The 14,618-nt window shown below is 41.3% G+C and overlaps 2 protein-coding genes across 2 annotated transcripts; both read right to left on the reverse strand.

Annotated features, from left to right (window-relative positions):
- Positions 1 to 4,826, reverse strand: cacybp (calcyclin binding protein). Its single transcript, XM_066692236.1, has 6 exons — positions 4,569 to 4,826; positions 3,547 to 3,763; positions 2,880 to 2,976; positions 2,334 to 2,433; positions 2,042 to 2,136; positions 1 to 717 (listed from the first exon to the last, which is right to left on the reverse strand). Exons 1-6 carry the CDS (start codon positions 4,584 to 4,586, stop codon positions 558 to 560), a joined length of 687 nt encoding a protein of 228 aa, XP_066548333.1. The 5' UTR covers positions 4,587 to 4,826; the 3' UTR covers positions 1 to 557.
- A 745-nt stretch (positions 4,827 to 5,571) lies between these two features.
- On the reverse strand, positions 5,572 to 7,977 carry mrps14 (mitochondrial ribosomal protein S14). Its single transcript, XM_066692376.1, has 3 exons — positions 7,868 to 7,977; positions 6,804 to 6,968; positions 5,572 to 5,880 (listed from the first exon to the last, which is right to left on the reverse strand). The coding sequence occupies exons 1-3, from the start codon at positions 7,943 to 7,945 to the stop codon at positions 5,698 to 5,700; spliced, it is 426 nt and encodes a 141-aa protein (XP_066548473.1). The 5' UTR covers positions 7,946 to 7,977; the 3' UTR covers positions 5,572 to 5,697.
- Between the last annotated feature and the right edge of the window lie 6,641 nt (positions 7,978 to 14,618).

Raw genomic sequence — 14,618 nt, forward strand, 5'->3', positions numbered from 1 at the left:
TAAAGCTTGATTTGACTTTTATTTATAGATTGATTTCCAACATGCTTAAATAATCCTGGTACCACATTCATACTTCCCCTGCATTTTGTAGTTAAGTTTTTGTTCTGTGCACATGTAGTATTGATGAGCTAAAGAACATTTTGGTTTTAATCCCTCGGTCAACATGCATCAATCACTAGTTTTATAAGATTATTTCTTTATAACTCAAACTGAACAACTCGTTTACTTTCTCCCAGCTGGTCTGGTCGCCAGTGCAAGGAAACAAACGTCACAGATCGCTCCTGACAGCCATTCCAATTACAAATAACCTGCAATTAAGTTTATTTTTTCTTCTCAATTTATTTAAACACAGAACTGAACTGGATACATTGGTTTCAACAGATTCGTCAAAAAACAGCGTGCAACAGAAGGTAAAATAAAAAATGACTTGCTTCTTCGGCCCGTCGCTGGAGCAGGGCACTGCACTGTACGTGACGCCAGAGGACACGGCCGAGTGCTCCAATCACAGCAATGACGACAACAACAAGAAGAATGGGAGGAGTATTGAATGTCTTGGTTCAGAAATCCATCTCGCCCCCCTTGGCTTTTTTCTCTTGGGACTCGGCCCAGGCTTTGTTGATGGTGCGCTTCATTTCGTCATCGCCTTCGGAGTAGATCTTCTTCAGCATGCTCATGAGGCCCTCGCTGGGGTCCGCGCTCTCGTCCATACTGGGCTTTCTAGAAGGGATCGGTGGGTAGCTGGTTATCATCATCATCATCAAATTCATTTTCCAAAACTCTTTTCCGTGTTTTGGAATAGAACGACTTTGAATTCAAAATGCAACCCGGCGTTCCACATAATATGAGTCATCAGTGAAATTCGACCATCTTTTACTGCCAGACTGAAAGTCCAGATCAAAGTATTTATTCATCAGTTCAATTTGCACTAAATTAAGCCACAGACAAATCAATATTAAACATGAATGAACAAACAGCTTGAAGAATATAGATTCTGAGGTTTGTGACTTCAATGCTGCATCTCATAGGAGTGTGCTTAAGATTCAAATCAGTGTTCAGACAGCGATATGAGTCACGTTTAGGAGCCTAGCCAGTTTATCTAGAGATTACATTGTACATTACCAGTCCAAAGTTTTAGAACACTTCATTTTTTCCATTTTTTACTGAAATGTACACAGTTTAATCTCAATGTGCCCTTAAAAGGGCACCAAATCCGTGGTATCCCATGAAAGCTGAGACTGTGAAGCATTCTCTGGAGTGAAAAAAAATGTTTTTTATACCCCCCCCCCACACACATTTATACCCCCCATTCTGAAATGGGGGTGATGGGGGATACTTGATCTGAGTAGGAATACAAAATCTCAGAAAATATTGACAATTATGACATATTCTGGAACCAGACAGACATCCACGTTTTGGAAGAAGCAACATACACCCATAGAGAGAGAAAAATGTCAAGATGGAAAACTCTGTTTACAGTGTACTAATACACAACTATTGTACATAACTAGATCTGAACTGCTCTGTGTTTGATAGAACATTAGGTTGCTATCTGCAAATAAATCTGATGGAAACTGAGTGATCTGTGATCGTCTGAATGAGTAACCCCCCCACCCGTGGAGCAAACTGCGCCTTCCCCACTGGGCCCTGAATGAAGGCGGGTGACATGGAAACTGTAAATCGGATGTGTTTGAGAATGAAACGCGCTGGTAGCCAAGAGAATAAGCTTTCAAACGATGTGCGCATTGTGGGAATACAGTGTAACTTCTATGCACAGGAGCTGTGTAACACTGACAAATAATGCTTAAGAGGGTGTAGTAACTCTGAAATGCACATTATGTTTCAGTTTTTAGTAACCTAAACTTTTTTTTAAACCTCTGGCAGTTTACCACTTACCTTTGTACTGTTTCAGGTTATTCACTGGACTTGAACTGCTTACATTTCAATACAAACTGGAAAAATGGGGCTGTTCTTAAACCTTTGACTGGTAGTGTATATTCATACGTAGAACAAAGCACAATGTAAATCGTAAATCGATACCCACTCTTTATCTTTAGTCTGTTTTTCCACCTGTGTCAAGCATTCCCATTTTTTAGGGGTCTTCTTTTTGCACATGAGTAAGACCATATCTGTTTTCACCTGAAACAATAAATACATACATCAATCGCTGCTGAAACAAGAAAACGAAAGGCTGGCAAACAAGATAGTCAGCATTTTTCTACAGTTATTAAAAAGGCACGACTATCCCACATTCCAGCAACTACATTCAACATGACATTAAAAAGAGAAGTTACTATTCAAATACCTATTGATAGTTAGAAAGAAACGGTACTGACCTTTCGACAGCTCTCTTTTGCATCAATCGAACACAGGAGGTTATTTACAGTCATTTGGTAGTTCTTTCCGTCGAGATCTTTAACCAGGACTACGAAAGACCTGTATAGGAAAATGTATATTTAATGCCACACTTATTTTATCATCAAGTCAGACTACTTACAAATCAAGCCGATCTTTCTGTGCAACATCAATTTTTAAATTCTAGGTTTATCGTCAAAGCTATTTTCACAAGCAAACAGTTCTAGAGCTGATCCACAATTGCAGATCATACAAAAAGCAACAGTGTTTACAATAAGAAAGTTTACAAATGAGAGGAGGCCATTCGCCCCATCGTGCTCGTCTGGTGTCCATTAATAACTGAGTGATCCAAAGATGCTATCCAGTCTATATTTAAATGTTCCCAAATTTTCAGCTTCAACCTTGTGCTTCGCTGGGGAGTTTGTTCAGATTGTGACGCCTCTGTGTGTGAAGAAGTGTCTCCTGTTTTCTGTCTTGTATTATTAACATTCAACTTATAATAATGCTAACTTCAAGTGTGTTCTTACCTCTCTGTAAAGCTTGCCTCGATGTTCTCCAATGAGATCTTGTGCACTCCTTTCAGGGTAATATAGATCTTTACAAATTTATCCGATTGATCCCATCCTAAATAGTAAAAGAAAAAGCACCCGTGTAAAGAGACTTTGAGCCCATTCAATGAGATCAATAATGAAATGTACCTTTGTGGAGCGTTTTCTAAAAAAACAAAATGGCCCCCTGTGATTTGCAATGGGAAAGAGTGGAAATAAATTAAATAAACGACTGACGTGATTTTGATTACGCACATCTTTCTGTGTCCGACCAGAAGGAAACAACTGCAATGCTTGTGTAAATGAAGGGACATTTTTCAGTGTGCAACGAACAGAACATGTTATTGTTGTTTTGAAGAGAAACACTTGCCGTTAGCAGTTTTGTATTACAGTGTGATTCGATTGTGGTGTCAGTCTGCACACTCTTCAATTATTTTATTTAATTCAATTGAGGTTTCCCCAACAGATTTAGCCGGGGGAACAACATGGGAAGTTGTTTGCCATCGCCAGCCTTGCATCCGTCAGCCGAGCGCCCCGAGATGATACCGGTCTGACGCGCAAAGCTGGCACAGGGGACAGAAAGCTCCAGATGGAACGGCTGGTTGGCATCTCAACAGATTGGCTGGATGCGTGAAAGGTAAGCTACCGTAGTTGTTGATTTTGACTGTATATCCCTTGGTTGCTGATGTCCTGTTCGCCTCCCCAGCGTCCTTGTTCAACAGCTGCTCCTTCTGCTGCTGTTTCAGAGTGATCTCTCTCTCGATCTTCTTCTGCTCCACCGTGAGGACATCCTGGACCCGCTTTCTCTCTGCCTTCTCCAGCAAGGACTTGATTTCAGTTAAATCTGCCTGCAGTTGACTGATCTGGAAAAAAAGATGAGGAAGATCAGTTACAGTGGAGTGTATTGGATTCCAAGTGTAAATTATACACATACCCTTCTCAAAAGACATGGTTACAATTAGGTTACAGCCAAACCAAACCAGCTTTTTAAAGTGCAAGTAACTTGTCCATGAAAATAACAATGGCTTAAGCTTTGTGAAAGATCAACCTCTCCCCACACCAACCCGACTGCTAACTTTAATCAGTGGTGAGAATAAGAAATAACACCAAAACCAAGAAACAAATATTCAAATTATTCTTAAAGTCAGTCAAATGAGCGATTTATCTTCCTAGTCACTCTCCAGTCTAATCTATGACCCAGAATTATTCTCTGCAAAAACAAGTGTATATTAAAATAAGCAAGAGAATAATGCCTAAAATAAGTAATACAATACAACTATGATAGGGATGATTAGTAGTATTGGAGTCAATTTGAAGTATTGACAATACCTAAGCAGATCTACCTGCAAAATGTGAAAGAACACGTCTAACCAAAACAGACTGGGATGGTTGGGTGTACAATGAAGGCATCTGACAGTTAAATGCAAGTTATTTGAAAGATTAAATAACATAAAAACATGTATTTGCCTAGCTCAGAAACGGAAAACGTGCTTCAGACGTTTCTAATCACTGTATCACATACTGCGTTAAGAAGCAGCATTGGACTAGTGACATAGCATGCATCATATTATATATCATACTATAATTGAATAAAGCAGTAGTGTATACACAGCTACAACGTGATTACTGTAGTAGTTGGGATAGTTTTAAGCAGCACTGTGCACTTGCCTGCTCATCGAGGTCCATTGCAGCGGCGTGGTTAATAAATATACCAGCTGATACTAGGACTTTACAAACCGCTGCCTGTTGTTTCAAAGTGTGAATTAAAGCCTGTGCTCAATATCTAGAGCTTAAAAATTAAAATTGACCCTTCTGAAAGCTGCTGCTAACGCACTCTCCTTCTCTACTTTCGGTTCAGTAGTATTCTAGAACATTTCCGTTTACGCACAGAACGTTGAGCGTACGCACGTCACATGTTACTTTACCGTAATACTGCAAATACACAAGTGACCAAAATAAATACCGTAATTACATACAATGTAGTATATATGTAACACTATTTTTGTTCCTGGGTAGTAAGTCTTATTTCCCAATCGCTTATGCCTCAAAAGTATAGAAAATGGATATTAATCGTCACAAACTTTGCTTTTGTGACCAGGACAGTGATATTTTGAAATATACCTATTTCCAATGAGAAAACGGGTGCGTTTGTGTCTTTTCGTTCACATATGAATCCAAATTAACACGTATTTATACTAAAGTAATACAAAAATGACTACAAAAGATTTAGGAGTCGTTTTTCGAGATTTACGATTATACCGTTAACTTACATGTGAACGAAAACTGTCACTGTCACTGTCCTGGTCACAAAAGCAGTTTGTGGGGAATAATAGCCATTTTTTTATAATTTTCAGGCATAAGCAAATAGGAAATAACATTTACTACCCAGGAACATAAAAAAAAAAAAAAAAAAAAGTGTTACACGGTGTAATCAAATCACTAAATTAGTCTAGACCTGAAGTACTCAAGATTTGTTGTTGTTGTCGCAATTAACCCACATGGTCTATATCTGTAACATCTCAAGACCATATAGATGATGTGTTCTAGTTAATCTTTTTTGTTCATCTTTTCTTCTTTCTCCTAACTCTAAGCTATACATTAAAACACATAAAAACTAGACTTTTAATATATACAAATACATATGAAATGGAATAAACAAGTACACACACAATACTTTTGATACATGTATTTATTGAAGCAGTAATAGGCGATGCAGCACAGTTGAAAAGTCAAGAAGGAAGGGGTCCGGCGATTCCATTAGTCCAATATTTGTGTGACCCCCTCCACGTGAAGTCCGTTACCACATTGCCCTCTGGACACCGGACATGTGATTGTGGTCGGCGAGGTGGCGGAAAACAATACGACTCAGACGCCACCTGCGTTTCACCCCCCGTGGCCGTGATGTCATCACACACCTGTTCCGAATTCGCACAGGGCAGCTGTCCCGCGGCAGAGCGGCGATTTCTTTATCAGCAACCTCCTGCAAAAATGTTAATACAATATATTATAATACTATTCACATTCAAAAACAATTGTATCAATATCAATATACAAGGAACCAAAACAGTACCATCACACATGTTGGGCACATTCAATTTAAAGGATAAAAAATTATAATCTTGTTTGACTATCATTATTCACAACCAAGTGTTACCAAACTTTCTCAAATGTATTTATAAAATGTCCACTTTTAGGGTGTATTGTCAAGGTCTTAACTACTTTAAGCTTTTATTAACTTAACTGATTCTTACCTGGTGTGATCACACTTCATAATTACAAATTCTGTTAAATTGTTAACAGAAACCAGCATCCTTGAGTTTGGTTTTGAGTAAACCAATCTCAAGGAGAAGAAGAATAAGGATGAGTAATCTGAATGTCTAATTAATAGTGATTTATATCAATCCTGTGAATAGACTGTTTACATATAGGTATCTCAAGTGTAACATTGTTTAAACCTCCTCTCTGCCAATCTTACTGACATCACTTGGGGATTAGACTGAGTTGGGTTAGGATCACATAATTCTGTCCATTAGGGTTGAACTTCTGCTTAATTAACTAAAATTGATTTATAGGCAAAATGAGGATTAGTTCTAATGTTGGTACTGGCTTAGGCTGGGGGTCTGACCATTCATAGGGCTGTTAATAGTTTAGATATCATAACACTCATCCAAATTCAGCCTTCACAGCAAACAGAGACTGTACAGAAACGACCAGCCATCCGTGGCCAATGTAAAAGCTGGTCATGTTCCAGCAAAAGAGGGAAATCTTTTTCTCTGTGTGTGCGCTTACTCTGTGAAGACCCAGACTAAATAATGTAAGTTTTGATCGTAAACCTAAAAGATAACAAAGCACTGTCCCATCATTCTACTCCACACAGGAAAACAGTATTTATCCATTCACTACCTGCAGCTCTTTTGGTAAGATGTTGTTTTTCCTGATAGCATTAATCCGGAGTCTCTCGTTGGCATATTCAAATGCCATCTGCCTTCTCTTCACATCTCGGACCATCCTCCAGTTAACATAGTAACCTCTGACCTGCTCCGCATTCGCGGTGGCACTCCTCAAGGCCTGAAATACAATAATAATTATGATTTATTAAACTGCAATTGGTGAAATATACTCCAGGTACAAAACTGCAAATTGGTATTTAAAAGTTACTGATCATAGACATTTTCAGAGGTCTGTTGTAGCTTTTTTGGTCCCTTTTCTTGGTCCTGAGCATCAATAGGATCTCATTGATTTCATTCACATTCTTATAATTAAATCAATTAGACCACTGTAGTAAAGTAATGCATAATATAATTTTATACTAACTTTATAATATAATACAATAACAATAAGGTGTTAAATGATAACTGCAATAAATAAAATATTCAAAGAAATCAAATCTGGATTACATTTCTGTGTTGGTACTCAATACAGCTGGCGAATCAATTCAAAAAAGATATAGTGGCTAGTGTAAAGGATTTATTAATTCAAATAAAGCAACTTTATAAACAACTCCTGTGTCAAATTACTCGGGACATTTGCTTTTTGGCATCCCGATCAGGGGCGGATACAACCTATTATACTAGGCTGACCGGTTCATTTAATTCTTGCGATCAACTTTATGGATTTACTGAAAAGATGAAGAAGACGAAATCACTATTTTTTTATTTTAGGTACCCACTGCATTCAGATGCTCTCGTCTCAATGTAAAACTGACCTGTTGATTCGTTTCATATAAAAACAAGAAATGCAAGAATTACGTGACATGAACAATACTAGTAACTGCAGTCGTACTGTATTTATTTTTAGCCAATTGTAGAATATTTTATTCTCAAGATGCTGTTTCCTTCTTATCGGAGCTCGTCCTTGAATAATGTCACGTTGTCTGGATCAAATAAATGAAAGGTAAATAATAGTATTTTCCTACACAATATAAAACCGTAATTATAATAATAATACAAACAAATTTGAAATGCCACCTGAGTCGTTCTCCCAAACGAAGAGTGTAAAATCCCAAACCCCGAACTGACAATCCGACCCAGCATGGAGGCCGCCATGTTGAAATATTGAAGAAGACAACTTTATTTAAAACTAAAGCAAATCCCACCACAGGGCAAGCAGTGGTGAACGACCTAAGGTTAGTTACATATATAATACAGAATATATAATAAACTCCGCCATCAAGTTTAATTACATCAAATACTTCACAAAATTAAGATAATTACAGAAAAAGTATATTTTGCAGAAATGCATGTATAATTTCATTTATAAAGTGAGATGAAAAGTATCACTGCAGTTATTCTGGTAAATGTTTACACTGATATCTAACTAAACAACCTCTTTAATCTCATTACAACATTGAAAGATAAGTATGAACAGTGCAATAATAATAATAATAATAATAATAATAATAATAATAATAATAATAATAATAATAATATATTCTTTAAATTAAATGTCTATCTCCCTGTATATATATAGTGGAGATATTGGCGTAGGTGTAATATTGAGAGAGCGTTCATTTTATACTTTTTTATACATTTTATACTTTTTTAATAACATTGGCAACTGACTATTAATCGACAGTTGAATGTGAACACGACACTTTATATTTTTTTCCAATGATTTTATGGGGGGGTACAGTGTATTTTTATTGTATACAGTCTCCTTAATTTGTGTATACTGTATATTGGAAATTAGGTGTATATTGTATATTGTGTTGTGTAGCAGATGTGTAATTGTGTTATGTGTAAATCAGATGTTTAGGGAAATTGTCATACTGCTATGTTGCTTGGAGCTGCACCCAAGATGTCCACCCACTGTTGCAGTTGTGTATAAGGTTGAGTGACAATAAAGGAATCGTATCGTATCATATTCAGAGTCGTTATTGTGGGGTATTTCTGGTGTCCATGGTGGGATTAGGTTAAATAATTGGTAAATTTGTAGATTGAAATTTGACAGAAGGCTAATGTAGCACAACCCCCTGGTTTGTGTGGTCAGGTGCGTAGGCCTGTGTATAAGCTGGAGACCTTCTCAGGTGAAAGAGGCGATTGGTTCGACTGGCTTGACCAAGTTGAGGCTGCTGCTGACGTTAATTCATGGATTGCAGAGCAACAGTTGAGGTTTTTGACTCTCTTGTTAACCAAGGTTGTATTTCTGTGATTACTGAGAGCCTGAGTTTGGTGGCTGTCGTGATTCACATGTTGAGACTGACTTGGTTCATATCTCTGTCCCTTGGTTGGAGCCAGACTGCGGATTCAGGAAAGTACGGTTCTCTTGCCTAGCCTTGCTTTTTGCCTCCCTCTGTTGGTGGCTCTGTGAACTTGCCTATATATTAGGGTTGGCCGTGCATTCTCTTGCCCCTCCATTAAACTCTCCCATATATTCAGTCCAGTTTTCTTGAATTAACAAAATATGTAACTTCATAGGCATTATTGTGTGTTGGGGGATATAAAATAAGATCAGATCTCACTCCAGTTATTAGAACAGAATACATTACTTTAAATTAATTGTAATTCTATGACACTTTCACTTTCTCAGTTCAAGAAGGGATTCTTTAATCTCAGGGCACATCTCTCGTAAACCACTTGCAAAAGAAGGAAAGTCAATTTTAACACCTTTAAGTATCTCCAAATGATTTAATTTCAACCAAATTCTCCATCTGCCTAATTTCACCTCATTTTACAGCCATCTGTTATCTGAAATTTCCTAACTTTAGTTTGTTCGAAAGTTGGTTGCCATGGACTTAAGGTCCCATGCTGGAGTCATGCCCCCTGCATCTTGATTGCCACTAGGGTTGCCACTTTTGAGATACGAAAATAACAGACGCCAGCCACACTAGTGAAATTTTCTAAAGCCGCCCCTGGCCATCAACTGTCTGAATACAAATCACTCTCACAATCCCTAAAAAGGCAGAAAAAGAATACTTCTTATCTTGCTTTGTTGATTTCTGTGCAGACAGTATGTCGGCTTCGGCACTAAATGATAGGGAAAAATTGACTCCCTCAATAGATATGCGGACAAGAAATACTCAAGGCCCAGTTTAATTAGAATAATAACAAATAGGTTATTCAGATATAGCAAAGTGCTTTATCACACACTTCTCCTTTTTCTTCTGTTCTCTCTATGGCCTTTTCTCTAAAAACACGCTACACAGAGCTACTGCAGCTGGCCTCTCCGGAGCAATACACAAAGCTTAAATTCATACATGGGTTACACAGGCAAATAGAATATATTTGGCATCTAAACAGGGCACTGTCCCACATCAGTTTAATAATATACATCATAGCACTGTGTATTTGTGTCCTTATTATTAGTACTACTTCTAGTGTAGATAACTACTGTTTTTAATTATACAATACTTTTCTCAGTACTGAAAAGATGTACAAGAGCAAATTGTTTTCACATCATCTTTTTAAAAGTAATTTCTCACACATCATCTTTGTCACAACCAAAACAGAACAAAACTCGAACCTCACACAATTCTGCCAGAACTGCATGTGTTGACTGTATTTAGGAATGTGTGGTTCAGGGTGACCTGTAAGACTAAGTGGATTGGGGATCTGGCATAACCACTGCAGGGGGGCAGTAACAAGAGCAGAACAATGACTCAAGAGGAGAGTGACCCTCTGTCAGATGTCTGCAATGACATCCTGGCCAACACTTTCCTGTCTCAGGTGGGGCAGGACCTGTGAGAGGGCAGACTGAGCTCCCAGGACCGCCTGCCTGTCAGCCACATCCGCGTCCTTCAGGCCCGAGCCGAGGATGGGCAGCAGCTCCAGGCCGTGGACTTCCATCTGCCCAGAGACACCCAGAGCAACCCGTCAGCACAGACACTCCCAAAGTAGTGACTTTTGAATTGAAACATGCATTTCTCTCAGATGACAGGTTTCTCTAGCGCAACATGAAGAGAGACAGGGAGCTACTTTATCCCCACATCCCCATCCACACTGGTTGCCAGATCCAGCACATGTATCCATGTCATGTCCAAAGGCAGGCGGTTCTGTGCTGTTCTTACCTGGGCGGCAGTGGCTCTCGCATGACACACACGAGGGGTCCTGGGCTCTGTACTTCAGGCTCTTCAGCAGCACGGCCCTCAGCTTCTGCTCTGAGCCGCCCAGCAGCTTGAAGATGGGAGAACGAGGTGCTATGAGAGCAGCACATAGCCACATACCCGAGGACCTCCCGAATGCCATGGAGCTGCGGGCCCTGGTGAACGAAGGTACAGCCGGTAAGGAGACAATAAATATTCCTGTCAGCACTGTCTGTGATGAGGTACCTGGCCAGTAGCTCTTAGGGCTCTGTAGCTTTGCCCAGGCTGCCTCCTGCTTCAGCTGCCTAGTCACCTTCTTCAGCTTGGCCCGAACCAGAATGGCCCTCACGGCCAGCACGGTCTCTCTGTGGGAAAAGGAGAGGACAGTGCTCGGCCGAGGACTGCTACAGCTCCAGTAGAGCACCAATACTCAGCAGAATCAACTGCGTCTCACACTGTGGAGCTTCTGTCCAGGGACCCTGCTCACCTGCACCCCAGTGTGGGATCCTCTCACTGCAGCCCATGTGGATAAGGAGGGTTCCAAAGAGCTGGGGAAAGACCCTCTGAAATTGCTCCGACCCCCCAGGCATCCAGCAGCTCCCACACAGCACAGATCACCTGACACCGGGAGAGACACACAGGGTCACACTCACCACGAGAGAAGGAACCCTATTTTGAGCAATATATCTCTGAAAGAGTCACATGGTTTAAACTGTGAACAAGCAGTGGCCGTCTCTTGGTACTCACAGCCAGGGTCAGGTGCCCAGTGGACACACTGTCCGTAGCCAGGTCCCTGCGCAGTGAGGCAGTCAGTTTCCCCATAAGGAACCCCAGCAGCCTGTGGGACAGCTTGTCCCTCAGCACTACAGCCACTCGATGACTCTACAGCAGCCAGTCATTGTGAAAGACAGGCCCCTGTGTCCAGCTCACTGGTCCAGCGGCAGGGCCCAGCTCAGGAACATCTCGGCAGCCTGCTCCGGGCACTGGGAGACCAGGAGGATGACCATTCTGAGCTGCTGGTCAGTCAGGTGGGGCAGGCAGGGCTGCAGTGCACCCAGGATGTCAGGGACCTGAAGGAAAGAGACATGCCTTCAGACTTCAGCACCGGAAGTCAAGTGCACAGACTGGTTGTTGCTGCAGTCTGGCCCTGTGGCCCTTACCAGCTTCTTCAGCTCAGCTCGTCTGGCCTCCAGGAGATTGCAGAAGATGGAGCTGCAGCCACGGGAGAAGGAGGGCTCACCGGGCACAGGTGATGCGAAGGACTGGGCTTGCTTGGGAAAGGACAGGAAAACAACTAAATCACAATGATCAGGAGAAACAGTATGGTTACAGGCTGAGAGTGTCTGTGTGTTTCGATGTGTTGACAATGACAACAGGAGGTTAAACAGCACTGAGAGTACTGAAGCGCTGCGAGGGGTGAGAGGACAGTACCTGCAGCTCTGAGGAGGTGGTCCACAATCAGCGTAGATGCGGCCCGGACCGGCTTACTGCTGCTCTTCAGATGCCGAATGACAAACATGGCAACTTTCTTTGGGAAGGAGTTTTCTATTGGAAAAAAGGCAGGCAGCACAGAGCAGTGAGCTCACTACACAGGCCAACGGATCAGAACCAGGACTCTCTCCTGGGGCCACAGAGCCCTGAGGGAGTGACAGCATCAGCAAAGAACAGCTCATCATCCAACTACTCTGCTGGTTTTTGTTCCAACTGAGCTCCTAATTACTTAATTGAACTGTTAATTGAACTAATCATTTCCTAAATCAGAGCCTTTTAATTAGTTTAAACAGTAGGGGTATTAAGTTAAATATACAATTGTACAAATAACTTATTAAAGAACCAACTCTTTTATTACACAATTTAAAAGGTAAAATCTAAGAAGATTGCAGACAAACTGATGCACGATCTAAACAATAAAGAAAAACAACCGCTAACACATATGACACTATGGGCTGGCTTCACAGACCCCAATTAGCACAACTCATGGGTTCCTCAATGTATGTTTGGGAATCCGGCTATGAGCTTTTATCATTAATTCCAAAACAACCTAAAATATATGAAACTAAACCAAACCAACCCAAACCCTTTCCCTGATGTTAAACATAAAACCAAGCCTTTAATCTTGAGATGGTCTCACATCTATCCCACCCCCATTACACCAGTTAGCAGAGAAAGCTCTACCTGGACAAGGGTGTCACTATTGGAGCTGTCTTTGTACAGCGCCACTGCAGCGTCCATCAGCTGGGTCAGATGTGCCTGGAGTGTCTTAGAGGACACCAGGGAGGTCATGACAGTAGAAGCACTGACTATCACCTCCCGCAGCTTCAGCACACACACAGAGACAGTTACACTGTTAGTGTGGGGAATGCCAAGAGGACAAAAGTGCAATTACAGAACTCGGAACAAGTGTTACTAGATGACTTTCTGTCACCCCAGCATTGTCCGCAATGGCACCATAATAGGATTATCAGCATAAAGGGTGAGAATTACAGTGATTTATACTGTGGCAATCCTCTCCCTGTAGATAAATCACCCTCCCCAACACTGTGTGCCTCAGAAAAGCTGGCAGAGGATCACTGGGCCATAAAGCCTGACTGGTCATGTGTGTAACTGGAAAATTTAGCAGTCCACATTTAACAATCACCTACTCCTCTGGAGATTTTCACAGCGGCCCGTACCTGCAGGTTCCTGTCATCTAGCACTAAAAAGGACTTTAAAGTCGTCTACGAAGGAGAGGTCCATAACTGCAATGAAGTCCTCCTTCCTCACTCTTGGCTCAGTGCTCACTCTAGGACCAGAAACGTATTCCAGGATACTCCCACAGAAGTTGGTGAGCACTGGGAGATGATAAACAGACGCAGGGATCATTCACCATTATTTACACACAATTCACGGCTCAGCTTCATTGAACTCAGCATTAAACAAAAATAGGATCAATGTCGCCTTAGGGAGATCTGTTATTCCAGGAGTCAGCTGTGACCTTCACTCACCTGAGCAGAACGCCATCTTCAGTTCAACCCTGGGGTGCCTTTACACCTTGAGCACAATACTGCTGAGAATGGCATTGAGGCGGGGTGCCATGCCAGACACTGCAAACACAGACAACAGTCTTCACTTCAGTACATTAAAAAACATGCGACATATCAGTTCCTTTACAGTGTACAGATACTATGCAAGGATAGGGTGAAACCCCCTTTGACAAAGCACAGTGGCTACAGGAATCGAATGAGTAGCCAGACTTACTGTTGGCTCGTGATAACCTGGCCAAGGTTTTGAACCACATGGGGTTTGGTTCCACATCTGTCCTGAATACAAACTCCAGGGTCTTCACGACCTGCCCCGGAAACTTGCATCCTATGGCCACCAGAATGTCACCTGCTGCAAGTCGCTAGACACATTCTGGGTCAGGGGAAGACAAGAGGAGTAGGGTAAGTCTGAGAAGGCTTTCTGGGGAAAGCAGTGTTTCTGGCACATCTCTGAGTGAGAAGAACATTATAAAAAAAACAGGAAGGTCTTTGTCTAATGTACGTGTTTCATAGTGCCTGACAGGAGGAAGTGGCATTGCAGACCATTGCACCTACAGCCACAGCGATAACCTTCCTGTGTCGAAGTGTCGAAGCTTAGCTGTAGGATGGGGTAAGATAGTGTAGGTCAGTGCTGTCTCCTTATGTTGCTTTACTGTATTTATCGGGTGCTTTCTTGAG

The sequence above is a fragment of the Amia ocellicauda genome, chromosome 19, assembly GCF_036373705.1.
Source record: "Amia ocellicauda isolate fAmiCal2 chromosome 19, fAmiCal2.hap1, whole genome shotgun sequence".
Lineage (NCBI taxonomy): Eukaryota > Metazoa > Chordata > Actinopteri > Amiiformes > Amiidae > Amia > Amia ocellicauda.

What these genes read in the sequence shown, in the direction of transcription:
- mrps14 (XM_066692376.1), bottom strand. Translation starts at nt 7,945, where the DNA reads ATGGCGGCCTCCATGCTGGGTCGGATTGTCAGTTCGGGGTTTGGGATT. An exon ending in CGTTTGGGAGAACGACTCAG is followed by an intron (nt 6,969 to 7,867) that starts GTGGCATTTCAA and finishes ATTGTATTTCAG; the next exon opens with GCCTTGAGGAGTGCCACCGC. An exon ending in TCTTACCAAAAGAGCTGCAG is followed by an intron (nt 5,881 to 6,803) that starts GTAGTGAATGGA and finishes ACATTTTTGCAG; the next exon opens with GAGGTTGCTGATAAAGAAAT.
- cacybp (XM_066692236.1), bottom strand. An exon ending in GAGGCAAGCTTTACAGAGAG is followed by an intron (nt 2,434 to 2,879) that starts GTAAGAACACAC and finishes TTTCCTATACAG; the next exon opens with GTCTTTCGTAGTCCTGGTTA. An exon ending in CAAAAGAGAGCTGTCGAAAG is followed by an intron (nt 2,137 to 2,333) that starts GTCAGTACCGTT and finishes TTATTGTTTCAG; the next exon opens with GTGAAAACAGATATGGTCTT.